Genomic DNA, 21,153 nt, shown 5'->3' on the forward strand with positions numbered 1-21,153 from the left:
ACAAATTTGTGACATTTGAAAAATGTATAGACTGTATTGAACAATTTGTATAGCCTCCGAAAATGTCGGATGAATTTTTCACATGGTTTACGTGTTGTATATATTTTTTACTTGAATAACGTCTATTTTGAAATCTTAAAAAAAGTTATTGCAAACCGAACGGAGGTGTTGGGCAAAGCGATCACCAAGCCTACGCTTGGTCCTACCGATGTAGATCAGTTGACATCTAGAGCAGCTAATGCAATAGATGAGGTTGGAGGAGGTGCAGGTGAACCTCTGTCGCACCTGGAATGATTGCTTGGGTCCTTGAATGGAGTCGAGGGGGGGGGGTAAAGCGACACGTGTAACGGTTGCAAGGGAAAGTGCCCGGGGAGGAAATGGTGCGGGAGGGAAGGGAAGAATTGACCAGGGAGTTACGGAGGAAGTGGTCTTTGCGGAAAGCGGACATGGGGGGAGATGGGAAGATGTGGCGAGTGGTGGGGGTCACGTTGGAAGTGGCGAAAAATGACGGAGGACTATTTGTTGTATGTGACAGCTAGTGGGGTGAAAGGACTAGGGGGACTCTGCCCTTGTTACGAGTGGGGGATGGGGAGAGAGAGCAGTGTTACGGGGTATGGAAGAGACACTGGTGAGAGCCTCATCTATAGTATGGGAGGGGAACCCCCGTTCCCTGAAGAATGAGGACATTTCCGATGCCCTGGTGTGAAAACCTCATCATGGGAGCAGATGCGGCGTAAACGGAGACATTGGGAGTAGGGGATGGAGTCCTTACAGGAAGCAGGGTGGGAAGAAGTGTAGTCAAGATAGCCGTGAGAGTCAGTGAGTTTATAGTGGATGTCGGTCAGAAGTCTATCCCCTGCGATGGAGATAGTGAGGTCAAGAAATGGTAGGGAAGTGTCGGAAATGGTCCAGGTGTATTTGAGTGCCGGATGGAAGTTAGTGGTGAAGCGGATGAATTCAGTCAGTTGTGTGTGGGTGCAGGAGGAGGCACTCATCGATGTAGAGGTCGGGGATGAGGCCCTGGTACGCCTCGACAAGGATTGTTCGACGTACCCGACAAAGAGGCAGGCATAGCTGGGGCCCATGCGTGTGCCCATAGCTATGCCTTGTATTTGGAGGAAATGGGAGGAGTCAAACGAGAAGTTATTGACGGTAAGGACCAACTCTGCTATGCAGAGGAGAGTATCAGTGGTGGAACATGATATCAGTTACATTTACTGACTACTGGTTGGTTACAGAAAGAAAACTGCAAGGGATGTGTGCTGATAACTTTGGCATGATCCTTGCATCTACAGTCCCTTGTCCTATTTTCAGCCTTACATACATTCTCCCTGCCCCCCATTCATGTCAGGTCCATTACGTTTTGTTCACTACCTGATGTGGATATCTGCTTTATTTTCTTTCAATGTATAAATTTGAACCACAAGCTTTAGATACTGCTTTAGAAATTTTATTATGACTACAGTGCCGATTTATCATACTGACATTAATATACACACTGTGCAGGTGTCAAAAATTATAAAAAATCTCTTACATGTATCTTAACTGTGGAAGATTTCTAAATGCTCCTTGATCAATATGCACAAGCAGTTTGGCTTTATCAATTATTCTGTAAAACAACAACAAGACTGAAAGATTAATTGTTAATCTATTTAATCACAGCAGACAATAATTACTAACATTGTATAAATTAAAACTAATATGTCCTAAATCCCGATGAAAACATTTTAATTGTTATAATATTATTTAAATATATTTAGAGGATCCATAATTAACAAACCAATCTAAACAGCAGAGAATGGAAGACATTTATGGAGTCTGTTATTTGGCTTCTTTTTACACTCTATAACACTGATGAACTTTTATCAATATACTGTAACAGCAGAGAAAAAATGTATTTTCAGTTATTAGATGTAAATATTCTGCATTAAAGGAAGAAGCACCAATTCACCTGTTCAATATTTGGCAGCAATTAATGTATATTCATTTCTAATTGTGTAAAACAAATGTTGGACATGATTAAATATAGCTGTAGCTTTTGCTGAAATTGAATGTGCAAACGTTAATGCATTTATTTTTCCTTAAATGGATAATGACTAAGTAGCTCTGCTGAGCTGCCAACAAATTAACATGGAGTACAAGTTATGATCCACTATAACATTCTAACATATAACCAGTATAGATATGATGTCAAATAATTCAACACAGGAATTAATATTGTGCAAATGTGCATTTCAATATTTATTTGATGGTAAATAGCTGACCTGATCCCCCAGATCTACAGTTATTGGTTACAGACAAAGTTATCAAGGATGCAATTACTTTAAAGCAGTCGGAAACACAAAGGAAAAAATAAATCCTCTGCCATTCAACAAATTAAAACATGCTTATTTTCTCTCTTTTCCAGTATTTTAACTTAAAACGATGACTTTGTTTCAGTCCTCAGCTGACCTGTCTGCAACTTGCAGCAATGTCAAGGGCCTGTCCCACTTTCGTGACTTTTCAGCACTGTCTGCGACCTTCAAGATCGGGGGCACTCGCCTGAAAAACCGCGAGCTGGATCGACCGTCAGCGCTGAACACACACACACACATACAAACATATCGCAAAGGTGGGGGCCAGGGAAAGCTGGGGAGCGCTGTCTGAAATTCACACGGCGCAAAGCCAAGGTGATACCCACGATGAACAGGAAGATTAAAGACGGCTGGCACAGTGTACGGTGAGTCCTTTAAAAGAGCGGGGGAGGGGGGGGAGGGGGTGGGAGGGGAGAAGGGGAGAAGGGGGGGGGGAAGAAGGGGAGGAGGAGGGGGGGGAGGAGGGGGAGGAGGGGGGGGGAGGGGGAGGAGAAGGTTGGGGAGAGGGGAGAGGTGAGAGGGGGGGGGGGGGGGGGGGGGGGGTGGGAGAGAGGAGGAGAGACTCTTTTAAGAAGCCAGACAACTTTCAATAAGCCAGAGATACACGGCTGTGAAATTTAGCGAGCATTTAACAATACCGGTCGGTTTTCCTTGGTCCTGAAAACTCGTGCTTACGTTTTTTTTTCCCCCAATGAGCCAATTAAAATTCCCAGTCAGCAAAGGAGATTACAGACGGCTTCATCGACAACCAACAACGACATGGCGACCCCACTACCACTGCACTACGAGTTAAAAACTATCGATTTTCTCTATGCCGACCCATGTTTGCTCGCAGAAAACCAAACTGAGGCTGCGAGTAGTAACCACTGTGCGGGAACTCACCTTGGCCATGAAGGAGACTTACCAGAGTCTACCTACGACCATGTGTCGACCATGCTGTGAGCTTGTAGCGAGTGCAGACTCTCCTAAACCCACCAATAAGGTCGCCATAGTGAGACAGGCCCTTCAGTTTCATTGCTTGGAATTCCTTCATCTGTAGCATTTTGCTCCATCATAACGAGAGAGTTGGCATAGAAATCACAGAACATGGTTGCAAGTGGCAGACCGTTTTAATATTATTTACAATGTGTAGGTGCCTCAATGACATCATTTCATGGCCAAAGTGCACAAAGCTGAAAAAAACGTCAAGCAGCTTATTAAAAAAAATAAACTGCTGTTCCTGCCATTATATCATAAACATAAGCACAGCAGCTAGTAACTAGTAATGATCAGAGTGAAATAGAGCCACCAGTCTCAACATTGTGTTCTGCCTCTGACACCACTGGCCAACATCTATTGACAGATGTCTTGATAATAATGTTTTTAATTGTATGATTGGGAATATGAAATAGCTGCCCAATTCTAAGCTTTCTACATTCTAATAGTAACACAGATTGTTGGTTGTAAAGCTCTCAGAATGATTTGAGTTCATGATCAATTCTGGAAATTCCACCCTTTCTGGAAATTCCTGGCCAATGTTCAGAGTATGAAACACCAACCTAGTGATGTCATATACAGAATCTGCTTTGATTTTTAAAATGTGCTTCCAATGGTCAAGGCTTGACAGAGCGACACAGTGGCGCAGCAGTAGAGTTGCTGCCTCACAATATCAGAGGCCCAGGTTTGATCCTGACTACAGGTGTTATCTGTACGAAGTTGGTATGTTCTCCCTGTGACCAGGTGGGTTTTCTCCAGGTGCTCCGGTTTCCTCCCAAATGTTAAAGACGTGCAGGATTGTAGGTTAATTTGCCTGTAAATTGTCCCTAGTGTGTAGGATAGAACTAGTGTATGGATGATTGTTGGTCATCGCGGACTTGGTGGGCCACAGGGCCTGTTTCCATACTTTATCTCTACAAACTAAAAACAAATTAAAAAACGGAGAGAATATTGGAAAGCTATCTCAGGAGTATTTTTAAGACGATGGCATGGTGTGCTCAAGAGACCAGTGCTGTGTGAAATTTAGATAAATCTTGTGGTCATTTTGCATCACAATGATCTTGTAATTAAGTTCCTTGAAGTGTAGTGGTGTATTCTTTCAATTCAATGTTGCAATTCGAGAGCGTGCCCTGCTGGATTACGGATTTGCATGGCGAAGCATGAAAGATGTAAGGTTTTATCGAGGCTTTGAATCCCTCCTTAGTAAATGGGATTGTTACTTAGTTGCCTTTCTTAATGACTTTCATTTTCTTCCATACATGTTATCAAGTCTTGTCCACACTGTGCCCAACATTGACCCAGGCCACCACCCCCCACCAAACATACTGCTCCAATGGCCTGTGCACTAGTGTAACGCATAGAAATAACCTTTTAAAGGCAATACTATTCTGGAATGACTTCTGCACCTGCATTAATGGGTGCCCAGTATTCTTATAGTCCATTATGTTTTTAATTTCCTGCTTATGGATTGCCCTAATTTATTTTTGCTAATGACAACTTCTTCCACATTGGGGCAGTAATTAGTGTTGCTGGCTGTCTTACCGTTCCAGCGACGTGGGCCTGATCATGACTCCAGATGCTGACTGTCTGGTAGGTCATTTGGTTACTGTCAATTGCCCCATGTGTGAATGATGGCAAAAAGAACCAGGGGTGTTCATGGGCATGTGGGAGGGAGAATAAGTTACAGCAGTAGAGGATAATAGAGCGAGGAGAAATGAGATGTATGGGATTGCTCCTCAGGGATCCAGTATGAACACTGTGAGCAGAATGGCTCCTGTGTCATTATAGGCCATGGAGTCATAGAATCATACAATGTGGAAACGGTCCTTTCAGCCTAACTTGCCCCCGCCAACCAACATGGCCACATCTACCCTAGTCTCACCAGCCTGCATTTGGCCTATATCCCTCCAAACCTATCCTATCCATCTATCTGTCTAAATATTTCTTAATATTGGATAAGATCTTACTATTGAGAAGATATGGACCCTTATAAAATGATGGCATACAAACCACTGTAAATACAAAGTTATTGACCAAAACTGCTCACTTAGCTTTGATGCTTTTATTTGCTTGTTTTTTTTACTTCTGACTTGTCACAACTGAGGTTTCTATATGCCTTTCTACATAACAGAAATTCCCCAGGAGCAGCAGGAGTTTAGTGGACCAATTTGTCTCCTGCAACCATGGACTCAATGAGGAGATATTAAATAAATAAGAGGAAAAAAATAACATATTACAGGATCTTCCATTTACACATTCCTGAAAAATGAAAATATTGCTCTAAATTGCTCTCACATTTCAAGCCAGTTAGAATAAAAACATGATAAAAGTCGAATATCCATTTCCTTGCAGCCTGGAGCTCACATTCTTATCTCCCAATCCTTAAATCAAGATTAAGTGTTAATTAGTAAGTTGTCAAAGGTTATGCGGAGAAGGCAGGAGAATGGGGTTGCGAGGGAAAATTAGATCAGCAATGATCAATGCGCTGAATGGTTGAATTCTGTTCCATGCCCTACGGCAAGAACCTGGTCACATTTCTTCCCTGTTCAACCTCAAAAAAGAACCATATCCTTCATGGAGTTGAATAAAACTAAAATTGAGGATGAAGGATAGGGCAAGGGGCAGGGACAGTGATTCAAAGTACCCCACAGTACACTGGACTGTCCCAACTCTTTAAAATGCATCTTTGAAATTGCAATTAAAAGTAGTGAGAGGCCCACCCAGGCACAGCTTGGATACTGGAATGGCCTTGAAGTTGGAGCCTGGAGACTGGGCAAGTAGTTCAAACCTAGCCAGAATCTTCATCCACAACCTTCATATGCTGGCCCATCATTGTATATTGAAGATATCACTAGTTGCTCTGATCAAGAATCTACACCTGTCCTGGAATTCCAGCCCCTGGCCCTCTGTTGGGTTTTTGGGAAAACTGACAACCCAATATCAATGTGATATGCAACGGCAACTATAGTCTCAGATGAAAAAGTCCCGTACAGTGTAGGGTTGTTTGTAATCCCAGCTGCTGATATGGCTGATTTCCCCCACACTCGCCCTTCAGCATGCTTTTTTTAAAGCACAGCCAATGCAGAGGCCAGTGAGCCTTGAATAAACAAACCAGCCCTGCCAAGATTCAAAAATAGACTTGCTTAAGTGAGTAAAATATATGTAAACAGTTTGGAATGCAATGTTTCAGATATAAATGTATACTGGTTGTGTCACTATACAATGTCACTGGTTCCAGCACCAACATTGTTTCATGTTATTTGCAACATAAGTGGTATTTCAAGATCATTTGCAAAATATAGGTGATTCAAAACAATTAGCTGGCAATTGATTTGGTGATAAATTAACCTGCATAAATAAACTAACCTGCATAAATAAATGTTTTCAACAATATAAAGACAAATAATGCACCTTTTACACATTTAATTCAACCTTTATAAATAATATCTATACATTCCAATGCATTGAGATCTATGATGGCTGGTCCCTGTGTGCCATGTTCTTACACTTGGACAAGTCATGTATTGTGTCCTTGTTCAGTATCAGCAAACGGACAGGAGATTTCTGGTTGGATTACATGCAGTGACAGTGAAAGGAAAGGTAAAGGAGCCCATAAAGGTACTCAGAATATGACATAAAGGAACAGCTTCAGGCACTAGTTAGTGCAAAGGCTGACAATTTAATGAAAGTATAGTTGGAAAAGCAGAGAAGCAAGTTTGTAAAATTAAGCTGCCTGAGAGCGACATAAAGGGCGCAGTGTCAGAAAGCTTCAAAGAACTGCTGATGGGGACAGGTAGTAATCCAATGGCAGTACTCTACCTCGAAGCAGACTGTATTTTGGGAAATAATAATGTGTAATTTAGAAAAAGAACAGAAAAGTGCGATTCAGGAAGCTACGCTAAAAATAACCCAAGTATGATAGCATTTTTGAAGCTTGTAAAATAAAATCTGTGGCTATACCTTCATGACTCTAAAAGTAAACACAGCAATGTAACAGTCATCTATGCAGTTTGTTAATTAATGTTGACTATTGTTTTTGGTTACGTGCGAGTAATGCTATTGTATGCAGTGTTAAAGTTGGTAAAGAAATGAACTATTTAACTAGATTGCAATCATCATCTGTTCCCACTGGTATTGAGGGATTGATTTTTAGTTATGGAGAAATCAAGTTATTATTAAAGTTCACTCCAGCTGAGCTCTGCATTACATTTAAAAAGGATGAGTTTAGAAGGATGAGGGGAGCTCATTGAAACTTACTGAACAGTGAAAGGCCTGGATAATGGATGTGGAGAGGATTTTCCATTAGTAGGAGAATCTAGGACCAAGGCCATAGAATAAGAATAAAAGGACGTACCTTTAGAAATGAGAGGACAAATTTATTTTGTCAGATGTGGTGACTCTGTGGAAGTTATTGCCACAGAAAGCTGTGGAGGCCAAGTCATTAAGTATTTATTAAGATGGAGATTGATAGATTCTTGATTAGTATGGGTGTCAGGGTTTATGGGGAGAAGGCAGGAGAATAGAGTTGAAAGGGAAAGATAGATCAGCCATGATCGAACGGTGGAGTCGACGATGGGCCGAATGGCCTAATTCTGATCCTATTCATTATGAATTCATGATCAATCATGAAACCAGAAAGGAGTAAGGTGGGGTGAGTTTTGTAAAGGGCAGAGGAGCAGTGCAGGCTTGGACATTGAGGAGCTGGCAGTGAGTTGCTTTCTTGAATTGCTCCAGTCATTCTGTGCCTTAAATTCCCATCTCGATTACCATCAAAGCTAAAATATCTTCAAATGTGCAACTATCATTCAGGCTGACCCATCACTTTCACAGGGCAAGATGAGAGGGGAAATAAATGGGGAACTGGAAATGTAAAAAAAAACTAATATCACCCAGTGGCACTAAAGCTTACATTGAACAGCAATTCCATATTACTCAATCATCACAAGGGTACATTTAGAATGTGCATCAAGCTGCTACTGTGACATATGTTGCTCGTCTCTCCCTTTCATTGTCTCTCATAAGGAACAATCATGTTCCAGGGTCATAGGGGACCCTTTATTTCATCATGCAATATCTCTCACTTGGGCTCAACTGGGATAACATGGGGCTGGGGAGATTGTGCAGCATCACAGATTAAATGCATAAACCATAGGAGAACAGGAAAAGGTGAAGGAGGCAGAAAATGTCTTCTATCCACACAGCGAGTTTATCCCTTCCGTCAGCTAAAAAAACAAGCAAGTACATGTGCTTAAAAAGGCAAAAAGATACTCTATGCAATACATGCAGTTTATCTTCACATGCTGAAAAGGCCACTGCCCTATTCTGCGTAATGTTCTAAAATGCTACAAACACTCTATGTGTGAATGTAAGACACTGTTACAAAATTAATGCTACAGAGTTCAGACTGTTCTATGGATTTATATCTTAACTGCATTACGAAATGCAGCATAAACGTCGTGTTACTTTTAGTCCATTTTCCTACCCTATAATTATGATTAAATTTTAAAAAGAAACATTATACAATGTTTTTAAAACCATGAGAACAAAAATAAAGCCGACACGCAAAATAATTGCAAAGAAAAGAAAAGTTATTTTCTCTGGAGACTCAAGTGATTGCAGACACGAGAAGCTTCAGCAAAAAGCAGACTGTTGGAGACACTCACATGGGTCAGGGAGCATCTGTGGCGGAAAATGAACAGATAACGTTTTTGAAGCAGGATCCTGATCTGAAACATTATCCGTCCATTTCCCTCTGTAGATTGTGCCCGACTCGCTGAATAGTTTCTGTTTTATTTCATATTTTCAGCATTTGCAGTTATTGATTTTCATTAGCTGCAAAGGCAATATTTGAGTTTTGCAACCATTAAGGATGTTCCATTTTCTTTAATGCGCCCTTGCAGATTTTGCTTGGACTAATTGCAATGGCATGTTGGAAAATCCCTGGGATAGTTAGTGGGAGTAACTTCAAAATAACATGCTGACCTATAGATTGCATATTGGTAGGATGCTGGTTTAAATCAGAGGTAGACACAAAATACTGGAGTAACTCAGCGAGACAGGCAGCATCTCTGGAGGGAAGGAATGGGTGACTTTTCGGGTTGAGACCCTTCTTCAGTCTGAAGAAAGGTTTCGACCCGAAACGTCACCCATTCCTTCTCTCCAGAAATGCTGCCTGTCCCGCTGAGTTACTCAAGCATTTTGTGTCTACCTTCGGATACAATATTGGATTAGATTTCACCTTATATTGTACTTAATTGTTCTGATTAATTCCTCCATGGGCATGGCCAGCTGAGTTGAAAAATTCTCTCACTCCCTGAAGCTTATTTTATTTGATTTATAATGTAAAAGGGATATATATTAGCTTTAAGGAGTTAGATATACCATACACCATGTACATAAAAAATAAATGCACCCAATATATTTGTAAATAAGTATATTTCCTTGCCTAGGATCAGAACCATATGTAAAACCATGGTTCCATATCGACAACAATGAAAATAACTATCTACAATTCATCAGGTGTCCTTGAATGAGAGAAGCAACAATATAGACTCCTTGGCCTATGTTTGTTTCATTGTGTTGCTTTTCTCAGCATAACTCAGTCAACATTTTCTAACTGGCAAAAATGTGGACATTTTTACAGTTTTGTAAGCAGAAATTACATTTATCACGTCCTGAGTGTCTGTGACCATTTGCACTATAAAATAATAATCACACAACAAGCAAGTCCTAGGAGGAGATAATCTGCAAGAATGACAATAACTTGATTTAATGCAGCACCTGTAATATATCAAAACATACCAAGGCTTTCCATAGCAGCATAATCAAACAGATCTTCACAGTGAGCCATGCAAGGAGATAATACAGAAGGAGATAAACACTTGTTCAAAGAAGGATTCCAAGGAATACCTCAAAGAAATAGAAAAAAATACTCAAGGTACAGAGAAGATTATGGAGGGAATTTGATGTTTATTAAATATACAGTTAAAAGTACACCCAACACTAGTGGAGCAATTACAATCAGAAAGGGACAAGTACTCATTAATAAAAATAGAATACTCTGGAAATACTTAGCAGATCAGGCTGAACGTGTGGGATGGGAGTCAGAATTATCGTTTCAGGTTGAAGGCACCTCATCTGGGAAGATGCAGTGGGGGAGGAGGTTGGCCATGAGGATGACCTGTAAATAAGATAATGTGGTCGATGGGAGAATGGGAACAGAGTAAGCACATGGACAAAAGAATGAAAAAGCTGTGAAATACAGAGCAGGAGGATATGACCAGCAGGTCAGACAGGGCATGTCGTCTACTTCCAGAAAAAAAAGATAAAAGGAAAGCAAAAAGAAACAAGCTGAGCCAATATTCCAGATGGATGACAGCTCCAGACTGAGAAATCAAGTTAACTGAAGTTGTAGAATTGAATAATAAATATTGCAGGCTGCATCGTATCCAGATAGAAGCTAAGGTGCTCTTCCTCAAACTTGCATTGGGTTTCATTGTCACAGTGCGGAGACCAGAGACTGGTAGGTCATTTTCCATCTACTACCACTCCGCCCAACTTTTTGGTTAATCTAGGTCTACTTGTAGATGGACATAAAATGCTGAACTCAGCGGAACGGGCAGCATCTCTGGAGAAAAGGAATAGGTGATGTTTCAGGTTGAGACCCTCTTCAGACTGAGAGTCAGGGAAGAGGTCTACTTATATCCTTTCACATCTTCTTCGCTGTCTACGACTTAATTTTATTACTCAACCACTACTTACAATTTTCTGCAAGATTATTAAGCAGTTTATTTTATGGTGAGAGGAGAAAGATTTAGTCAGGATCAGAGGGGCAACATGTTCCGTCAAACAGTGGTGAGTGTATGGAACAAGCTGCCTGAGGAGGTAGTTAAGGCAGGTACAATAACAACATTTACAAGCCACTTGGACGGGTACATGGATAGAAAAGGTTTAGAAAGATATGGGCCAAATGTTGGCAAATAGACTACATTAGATGAGGCATCTTGGTCAGCCTGGACGAGTTCATGAGTTTCCGTGCTCTATGGCTCTATGACAAAGCCAACAACATTCCAACTCAGGTCATTTATAAATATATGACTAGCAACAGTGGTCCAACTAACAATCCTAATACACTTCCTATCGGCAAAATACCCCTCAATAGTCACCTGATGCTGCATCTCATGTACCTTCTGGACCAGCCTACCATGTGAGTCTTCATCAAAAGTCTAACACAAACTCAATGTGAAGCATTTCTACTGCAAATTATTCTGCAAATTGGCAGCAGAAGTGATAAAATTGTTCAGTTCTGTATGTGTACAGGAAACGGTGCTAATGCGGTCATCAATGTAGCCGAGAAAGAGTTTAGGCAGTCGGCCGAAACAAAACCAGTTTCACATATGCTTCAAAAGACAGGCATAGATATCTAGGCCACAGCTACTCCCTTCGCCTGGAGGAAGTGAGTGGAGTTGATGGAGAAGTGGTTAAATGTTAAAACAAATCCAACCAGGCCATTGAGTGTGGACTTAAAATGGTTGGGCCTCTACTCAAGGAAGAAGTGGGCCATCCAGAGGAACTCAGAAATGGAGGATTGTAGAGCTCTAGGACAAATATAATGCACAGGAGCGACAGGTGAACATGACTTGGTACAGGTTAGCAGATGGGCAGCCATTTTTTGCTGCTTCCATTATTGTTTTGGGATTCTCCTTAATCCTGCTTGCATTCATTCGATTAACGGAATTGGGAGATTGCATCTGGGGATATGTGCTTTAAAGCTTTCGTATCTTCTGCACATTAGGAGATGGGAGAAGAGAGATTGACTGGGCTGTGAGTGGTCTTTGATTGTGTTGCCCGTTTTCTTGAAGCAGCATGAGTTGGAGCTGGAGTCGGGGTGGGGTAGGTTTTAGTGGTGCACTTGTCTGTGTCCACAACTTTCTGCAATTTCTTGCAGTATTAGGCAGAGCTATTGCCAAACCAAGCAATCCCGATATGATGCTTTCTGTAGTGTATCTGTAGAAGTTGGTAAGGACTGTTGGAAGCACACTAACATTCCTAGGTCTTCTGAGGAAGTTGAGGCGTTGGTGTGGTTTCTTGGCGATAGCTTCAATGTTGGTCCCGGCCAGATTGTTGGTGGTAGCTCATGACTATGTCCATTACAGTATCATTGATGCTGATTGGGACATGGACCACTTCACTTTCTGAAATCAATAACTAGCTCTTCATTGCCTACATTGAGGGAGAGGTTGTTTAATACCATCATCCCACAGAGACTTGTGGAGAAACTAACCCTGCTGGGCCTCAACACCACCCTGTGTCACTGGATCTTGGACTTTCTGACAGAGAGACCGCAGTCAGTCCGTGTTGGCAAGAACACTTCAGGCTCGATCACGCTGAGCACCGGCTCCCCTCAAGGCTGTGTGCTCAGCCCGCTGTTGTTCACACTGCTCACACATGACTGTGCTGCCAGATTCAGGGACAATAAAATCATAAAGTTCGCGGACGACACTACAGTGGTGGGACTCATCAGTGGAGATGACGAAACAAGGTACAGGGAGGAAGTAGAACAACTGGTGGACTGGTGCGGCAAAAATAACCTGGAATTGAATGTCGACAAAACTAAGGAGATGGTTGTCGACTTCAGGAGGGCGCAGCCAGAGCATACACCGCTCAACATTAGTGGCACTGCAGTGGAGAGAGTGGAGAGCATAAAGTTCCTCGGTGTGCAGATAACGGACAACCTCACCTGGTCCAGGAACACCACTGGGACCGTCAAACGGGCCCATCAGCGACTGCACTTCCTGAGGAAACTAAAACAGGCCTCACTCCCCACCAACATCCTCAGGACTTTCTACAGGGGCACGGTGGAGTCTGTACTCACGTACTGCATCAATACGTGGTACTGCACCTGCAACTGCTCGGACAGGAAGGCTCTGCAGAGGGTAGTGAGGGGAGCAGAGAGGATTATTGGCGTCTCCCTACCCTCGGTACAAGAACTGTTCCAGAGCCGCTGTCTGAAGAAAGCACAGAGAATTGCCAAGGACAAACTGCACCCCCTCCACACACACCTGGATCTCTTGCCATCAGGCAAGAGATATCGAAGCATCAAAGCCCGGACTACGAGGCTGCTAAACAGCTTCCTACCACAGGCTGTGAGGCTGCTAAACAGTCACTCTGCACTCACAGTCACTTGACTTGACTGCGGCTGCCACGGACACTTTAATAACTGGCACTGGCCACTCAAATCAGCGGCCCCGGACATTTTTTTATGATTGGTTTACTGTATTTTAACATTGTGTTTTTTACCTGATTTTAACTATTTATACTGTTCCATCAGGGACTGGATTGGTTTTTTTTAGTGTTATTATGTGAGAAGCGTTTTAAATTTCATGTGCGAGGCTCCGCTATTCACTGGGAAACGTCTTTTCATTTTGCACTGTACTTGTTGCTTGCAAGATGACAATAAAGGTTGATTGATTGATTGATTGATTGGGTTGTCTTAAAACCGTGTTGCTAAGCTCTCTACCTCCTTCCTGTATTCTGCTTTGTCATAGTTTGTGATCCAGAATTTGGCTGCAAAGTCAAGAGTGTATAGGGAGTGTAGCAAGTGGCACATCCTTGTGGAGCACTGATGTTGAGGATTATCGTGGAGGATGTCACCTATCCTCACTGATTGTGGTCTGTGGGTCAGGAAGCTGAGGATTCTGTTGCAGAGAGGGGTGCTGACTCCATGGTCCAGGAGTTTGGAGAGGAGTTTGGTTGCAGTCATGGTGTTGAACGCAGAGCTATAGTCAACAAATAAGAGTCTGGTGGAGGTGTCCTGGCTATCTAGATGTTCCAGCTATGAATGTGGAGCCAGGGAGATAGGTGTAGAGCCAGCCCTCGAGCTGTTGCTATGTTAATCAACCTGCAGTGGGTCAAGGCTCTCTGTGAGCTTAGGGTCAAGGTGTGTCATGACCAGCCTATTGAAGCAGTTCATAATAGTTTAATATTTCAATAGTTACTTTATTGTTACATGTACCTTGATACAGTGAAATGCTTTGTTTAGCACACAATCCAGTAAAATGATATTATGCATGAGCACAATCAGACAAAAGTTAAAGAGTGCAATGATTATAGTCTAAAATTAGTACATCAGTACGCAAAGACTCACCACATTTCAGGGGCCATCTTATAGTTTTCGAGTAATAAGTTCTTGAAAATATTGATTATTATCTTGACATAAAGGCCCATTGTCCTGGTGGCACATGGAAGTGGAAGGGTGGCTGTGGGAGGCGATAGATGGCGCTTTTGCAGTGGTCGTGGTGTTGGTGTGGAAAGTGGCTGGAAGTCCTACAGCAACCAGGGAAACATGTATATCCAATGTCACTGAAGGCCCCACTGAAGTTGGCTGCAGCAGTTGCATAGAACAGTGGTGGAATGTACTGGCAGCATCAGCAGGGCAGAACGACCACAACATGATCAATCCAGTCCTGCTGCCAGCACAATGGACTCGTTGGGGAGAGGCACATTGTTGCTGGTTATGTTGCTCAACTTCACATTCCAGCATGCAAGCCTAGCCCATTCTAGCCTGCATCCTTGCACAGTTGACAGGTGTCTGGGTGACTATTCTGGGACTCTAGCTGAGTCTGGAATTCTGTCTTGGTATCCTTGAAACCTTCGTGAAAGTCATTGATAGATTTCTTGCATTTGCTCGGAATTATAAAGGTGCAAAGCTTCAAAGGTGCTTTTATGGTCATGTGTGTAAACGCACAGTGTAATTATTTTCTTACATAAAGTTCAGTAAAGTGTAGCCAAACCAAAGAACATTCCTGGTTAGCAAAGTGTACAGAAATAGTCTACTGAGTTTGCATGCAAGAGGCGCCAGGTAAAAGCATTTTATCGTTCCATACAGCTCCATCCAAGACAGTAAGAAATTACAGAGGGTTGCGGGCATAGCCCACACCATCATGCCAACTGGCCTCCCTTCCATTTACTTCATCTGCATTTCACGCTGCTCGGCAAGGTCACCAGCATCATCAAAAACCAGTTTCAAACCATTCACTCCCTCTTTTCCCCTCTTCCATCGGGCATGAGGTCCAGACATTTGAAAACACATACCTCCAGATTCAGAGACAATTCTTTCCCAGCTGTTATTGAACAGTCCTCTCACTAGATAGAGTGTGGTGCTGACCTCTCATGTAGCACATTGGACACCTTTGAACTGTCTTTAAGCCTATCTTGAACTACCTTCAGACTTTATTTTGCACTAAATGTTATAACTTTTTATCCTGTATCTGTACACTATGGGCGGCTGGATTGTAATCATGTATGGTTTTTCGCTGACTGGATCATAGCACACACCAAAAAGGTTTTCACTGCACCTTGACTGATACATGACATAGAAACATAGAAAATAGGTGCAGGAGGAGGCCATTTGTCCCTTCGAGGCAGCACCGCCATTCATTGTGATCATGGCTGATCGTCCCCAATCAATAACCCGTGCCTGCCTTCTCCCCATATCCCTCGACTCCACTAGCCCCTAGATCTCTATCTAACTCTCTCTTTAATCCATCCAGTGACTTGGCCTCCACTGCCCTCTGTGTCAGGGAATTCCATAAATTCACAACTCTCTGGGTGAAAAAGATTTTACTCACCTCAGTCTTAAATGACCTCCCCTTTATTCTAAGACTGTGGCCCCTGGTTCTGGACTCGTCCAACATTGGGAACATTTTTCCTGCATCAAATTTGTCCAGTCCTTTTATCATTTTATATGTTTTATATGACAATAATAAGCGAAACTAAAGTAAACTAAATTGTACTCTCTGGACTTTAGAACAATGAGGGGAATCTCATTGAAACCCACCGGATAATGAAAGACCTAGAGTGGACATGGAAAGGATGTTTCCAGTAATGAGAGAGTCAAGAACAAGGGACCAAGACCGCAGATTAAAAGGATGAAACTAGAATGGAGGTGAGAAGGAATTTCTTTAGTGGTGAATCTGTGAAATTCATGACCACATACAGCTGTGGAGACCAAGCCATTGGATTTTTTTACAGCAGAGATTGATAGGTTCTTGATTAGGAAGTGCATAAAAGGTTACAAGGCAGGAGAATGGGGTTGAAGGTAAAATGGATTAGCCATGATTAAATGGAGGATAAGACTCAATGGGCTGAATGGCCCAATTCTTCTCCTGTGTCTTATGATCCTATTGGAACAGAGCCCAGGGCAGGGACATCATCTGGAGGCTTGTCTGCCACTTGGAGACATGAGCTTCAGAACTGAAGGTCCAAGGTCATTGGCAGAGGTCACAAAGTGTAAGTGGATCATGTAGCAAGCATGAAGGTCAAGACTTTACCTTTACCGTCAGCAATAATGTCCAGCATTATTTAGCTACCACCCAGATAAGTGACAAAATACTTAGAGAATCCAAAGCATGATAGCCCTGGATGTGTGCAATGTGAAATAAAAGCTTCACTTGGTCATGTACAATTTCTTTACTCATGAGCGAACCAGGTAGTTGACACATTCACTATCATGTCTGTCCAAATATTAATTAGTTCCAGATTACATTTGATATCGTGTTTGATTTTTCTACACAATCTCACGGAGTCTCTCTCTGAAATTCTCTGCCCCCATGAGATGTGGATGCTAGATCATTAGAAGTATCCAAAGTGGAGGGTGATATATTTTTGAAAGATTGGGAGAATGAGGGTGATAGGATTCTGACACAAAGGAGTCGAGGCCTCTGGTAGATTAGCCATGATCATATTGCATTGAGGAGCAGGCTTGAGGCGCTGACTGACCTACTATTACCGCTATTTTCTTCTGATCTCCTGCTCTTGTGAATCTCACTAGGGAAGAAGAAGTGTTGCACATGTCATTCAATGCTATGGGATTTCTCCTTAGACTGCAGGAACTTGTAACCTCTAGTACCAATTTTTTAACGGTTTGAAAGTTAATGGTTTTAATAGATTAATGTTACCATGAGAATGATAGGGGGAAGTTGCAACACATGGGGAGAAAAGATGGACAGTGGCACAATAAGTCAAATGTTGTGCTGCAGATAGCTTCTGCTCATTGAAAATTATATAGATAAAAGATAGGTTAAAAGATACAAAAGGACAAAGTAAATATTTATAGGGAATAAGAACATTTTGAAATACGGTTTATATATTAACAAGAAGCATTTTTTAAATTGCACTGAGGGATGAAATATAGAAAGATATTTTTACAACTTAACTAATTATAACTGAAGTTGTCACAGTGGAGACTTAATCTTTGAGAATTTTGTAATGTCTTTATATATCCATGCTGTTGCCAAGCACTCTGCTCACAGCTGAATCAGTCACTTTATGCTTATAGCTGCTGATCTGACATCAAAACAGCTTCAACTGTAGCTAATTGCTTGTAATGGGCGTTCTTTGCAAAGCAGAAAAGAACTTGGTTACAAAAAGCAAAACATTATTAAGGAATTAGGTAAGAAATAAAAACAGCAGCATCTCCAACATGGTCCTGGTCCAGAACTACTGCTACTTCTGGTTTTATGATCTAAAGCTACAGAAAAATTAAATTAAATTTAACTTTGGAAATTTCCCAATGTATTTCTCAATGACTGCTTAGATAAATGCACTGCCTATGGATACTTAGCTACGGATAATGAAACATCAGGATCAGTGTCCAGTCCATACTGAACAAAATACATTCTGTCCAATGTTCATATAAGTACCACATGAGGCACCAAGCAAAATCATTTCTAGCCCACATTGTTCTCACTGTAAACTCACTGCAAATAAACAGTAATGTAAAGAAAGCTTAATACTTGGTAACTAACAAGAAAGGTTATAGCCACACAAATACAACACATTTTTAAATCTCAACCAAAAGCTACCTTTTCATTTACTTACATTTCATTAAGTTTTGGTAGATTGACAAAAGTGTTTTCTTCAATATTCTCCAAAGCTTCATTCTGTAACACCCAGCTGTTATTGCAAGAATATGAGATGATTTAAAAATTATAATATATCAAATTGAACAACTTATATTTCCATAGATGTCAATATTTAATTACTTTCCAAAATGTCAGATATTTTAAATATTTATCAAAATGTATTAAGAATACAGGATGTCCATCCACTGATATTTTTCTGCTCAGTTGATCATGCAGACAGTGAGTTAGGAGGTGTTTCGTGAAGAAAACAAATTCAACAGGTTATTTTTATAAAATAGGAATAGGAAATATATTCTGCCATCCACTGAAACTTCCAGATAAAACCATTTTGCTCCTCGACAAAATAATCTCAAACAATGACAAGATAGAGAACAGGAACAAGGGGACGGCCACGGTGGCCCAGCGGTAGAGTTGCTGCCTTACACCACTTGCAGCGCCGGAGACCCATGTTCGCTGTCTGTACGGAGTTTGTACGATCTCCCTGTGACCACCTCAGTTTTCTCCGAGATTTTCGGTTTCCTCTCACACTCCTAAGACATACAGGTATGTAGGTTAATTGGCTTGGTGTGTGTGTAAATTTTGCCTAGTGTATGTAGGATAGTGTTAATGTGTGGGGATCGCTGGTCGGTGCGGACTCGATGGGCCGAAGGGCCTGTTTCCACACTGTATCTCTAAACTTCACCTTTTTTTAAATTTTAAGTCCTGTCCAAAATGTTAGTGGAGGTCTTTTATGTGGTGGGTGGGGGTGGGGAAGGGGGAAACTTTAATTCTTAGTCCCCTACCTGGTCGGAGAGGCAGCATTCCTCCGAACTGCTTCTTCGCCCCGTCCTCGCGGCCTACCATCGAGAATGGAGCGGCGTTTCCTGTCGGGACCGGCCGGGACCACAGCTTCGGCGGCGGCACAGCGCAAGGACACCATCACGGAGCGGAGTCACGGAGCGGGCGATGCCTTACCGGGTCGCCGTGCGGTAAGCTCCGGAGCGCTGTGGCCACGGACTCCCAACATCGTGGAGCTGTGGCTGCGGGCGTCCAGCCGCGGGCGGCGCTGGATTTTGAGCGCCGCGGAGCCTGGGATTGAGTTCGCCGGGGTCGGAGCTCCAACCGGCGCGGACTGAGGACTACGAGTGCCTCGGTCTCCGGTCTCCGGGGAGGAGGCAGCCGCTCCAGACTTTCCCAGCCACTTGAGGAATTGTTTCACCCGACGCTGGAGTTCCATCTTCATGGCAAGAGGGCCCTGAAAATCATCGGACTGGCTGCACGGCCACAAATGGGCCCCGACCTCGGGTGTTTCAGAGGAAGAGGACTTAACTTTCTGGTGCCTTTCCCCACAGTGGAAATGTTTGATTCTGCTGTGGGGGGACGTTTGTGTTGAACTCTAAAATGTGTTGTGTCCATTTTCTTTATTTTTTTTTAACCTTTTTCTATGGTTTGTATGGAAACTTATTATTTAATTTATGTAAAGCACTTTGGTGTCAATGCGAGTTGACTTAAAACGTGCTATATAAACAAAACTTACTTACTTACTTACTAAAAATAAATAAATAAAGGAAGGAGATAGAGGATTTAGTAACATGGTATCAAGACAACAATGTTTTCCTCAACGTCAGCAAGGTGAAGGAGCTAGTAATTGACTTCAGGAAATGAGGTGGTATGCACATCCCAGTCAGCATCGATGGAGGCAAATGGAGATGGTTGAGAGATTCTACGTGTAAATATCACCAACAATCTGTCCTGGATTAACTACATTGAGGCTACAGCTAAAGAGCACAGCAATGTCTCTACTTCCTTAGAAGAATAAGGAAGTTTGGTATGTTTCCAACGATTCTTACCAGCCTCCCTTAGTGTCCTTTAGAAAACATCCTAGTGAGATGCATCACAGCTAGGTTTGGGAACAGCTCAGCCCAAGCCCTTAAGAAATTGCAGAGTTGTGGATGTAGCCCAGTTCATCACACAAACCATCTACTCTTCAAGCTGCCACTGGAAAGCAGTCATCAAAATCTAGTACCATTTACACCTCAGCCATTACTCTTCTCCCTTCTCCTGCCGGGCAGAAGATATAAAAACTTGAAAGCTCTTCCCAGGCATTTTCTCTGTATCTGTAAAGGGCCTGTCCCACTTGGCCGTCATTTGTGCGTCAAGCAGATGGCGTGCAAAGATTTTGTACATCACAAAATCCTGCAACGCCGCGCGCAGCCGTGCGTCACTGCCTATGCCATCGCGCACCATGCACACGTAATGCGCACCATACACGCATCACGTGCGGGTCACAATGCGCACATCGTGCATCGTGACGCGTAAATGATGTCGTGTAAATTACGCGCAAATGACGGCCAAGTGGGACAGGCCCTTAACATTATAATGCTGTAGCACTATATTATGCACTCTGGTACTTTTCGCTTAGCACTGCTTTTTATACTTATGTATGGCTTGATTGCACTCATGTATCATTGATGTTTAACTGGACAGAACACAAAGGCAATGTTTCACTGTATCATTGTACCCATGACATAAATAATCCAATATCAATACCCAATAATGTCTATCAATCTCTTTTGATTTTATCATCCTACCAGATAACCTTTCAGTGGGGGGGGGGGGGGGGGGGGGTGTTACCCTTAGTCATTAGGTATTATTTAAGACCGAGGTTGATAGACTCTTGATTAGCATGGGTGTCAGGGGTTATGGGGAGAAGGCAGGAGAATGGGGTTGTGAGGGAAAGATAGATCAGCCAAGATTGAATTGAATGGCACAAATCCCATGAACACCGTGTGAAGTGCGGGTCTAAAATTGCACTAAAGTAGCGCAGTAAATCATTGAACCAGATCGGATACCTACCATGCAAGACATGATGTGTGCAGTTTTCTGCTTATTCCTTTGTGTCAAATGTCCAAACATTTCAG

The 21,153-nt window shown here is 42.4% G+C and overlaps 1 protein-coding gene across 1 annotated transcript in view; it reads right to left on the bottom strand.

The window, feature by feature from the left end:
- The window catches only part of LOC129699760 (lutropin-choriogonadotropic hormone receptor-like), a 149,783-nt gene that overhangs the window by 30,611 nt on the left and 98,019 nt on the right, over window positions 1-21,153 (bottom strand). The window contains exons 3-4 of the mRNA XM_055639804.1: window positions 18,210-18,284; window positions 1,535-1,609 (exon numbers count right to left, since the gene is read on the bottom strand). Of these exons, the coding sequence (XP_055495779.1) occupies window positions 1,535-1,609; window positions 18,210-18,284 (150 nt within the window). The remainder of the gene's footprint in view (window positions 1-1,534; window positions 1,610-18,209; window positions 18,285-21,153) is intronic.

This window comes from Leucoraja erinacea, chromosome 8, assembly GCF_028641065.1.
Source record: "Leucoraja erinacea ecotype New England chromosome 8, Leri_hhj_1, whole genome shotgun sequence".
NCBI lineage: Eukaryota > Metazoa > Chordata > Chondrichthyes > Rajiformes > Rajidae > Leucoraja > Leucoraja erinaceus.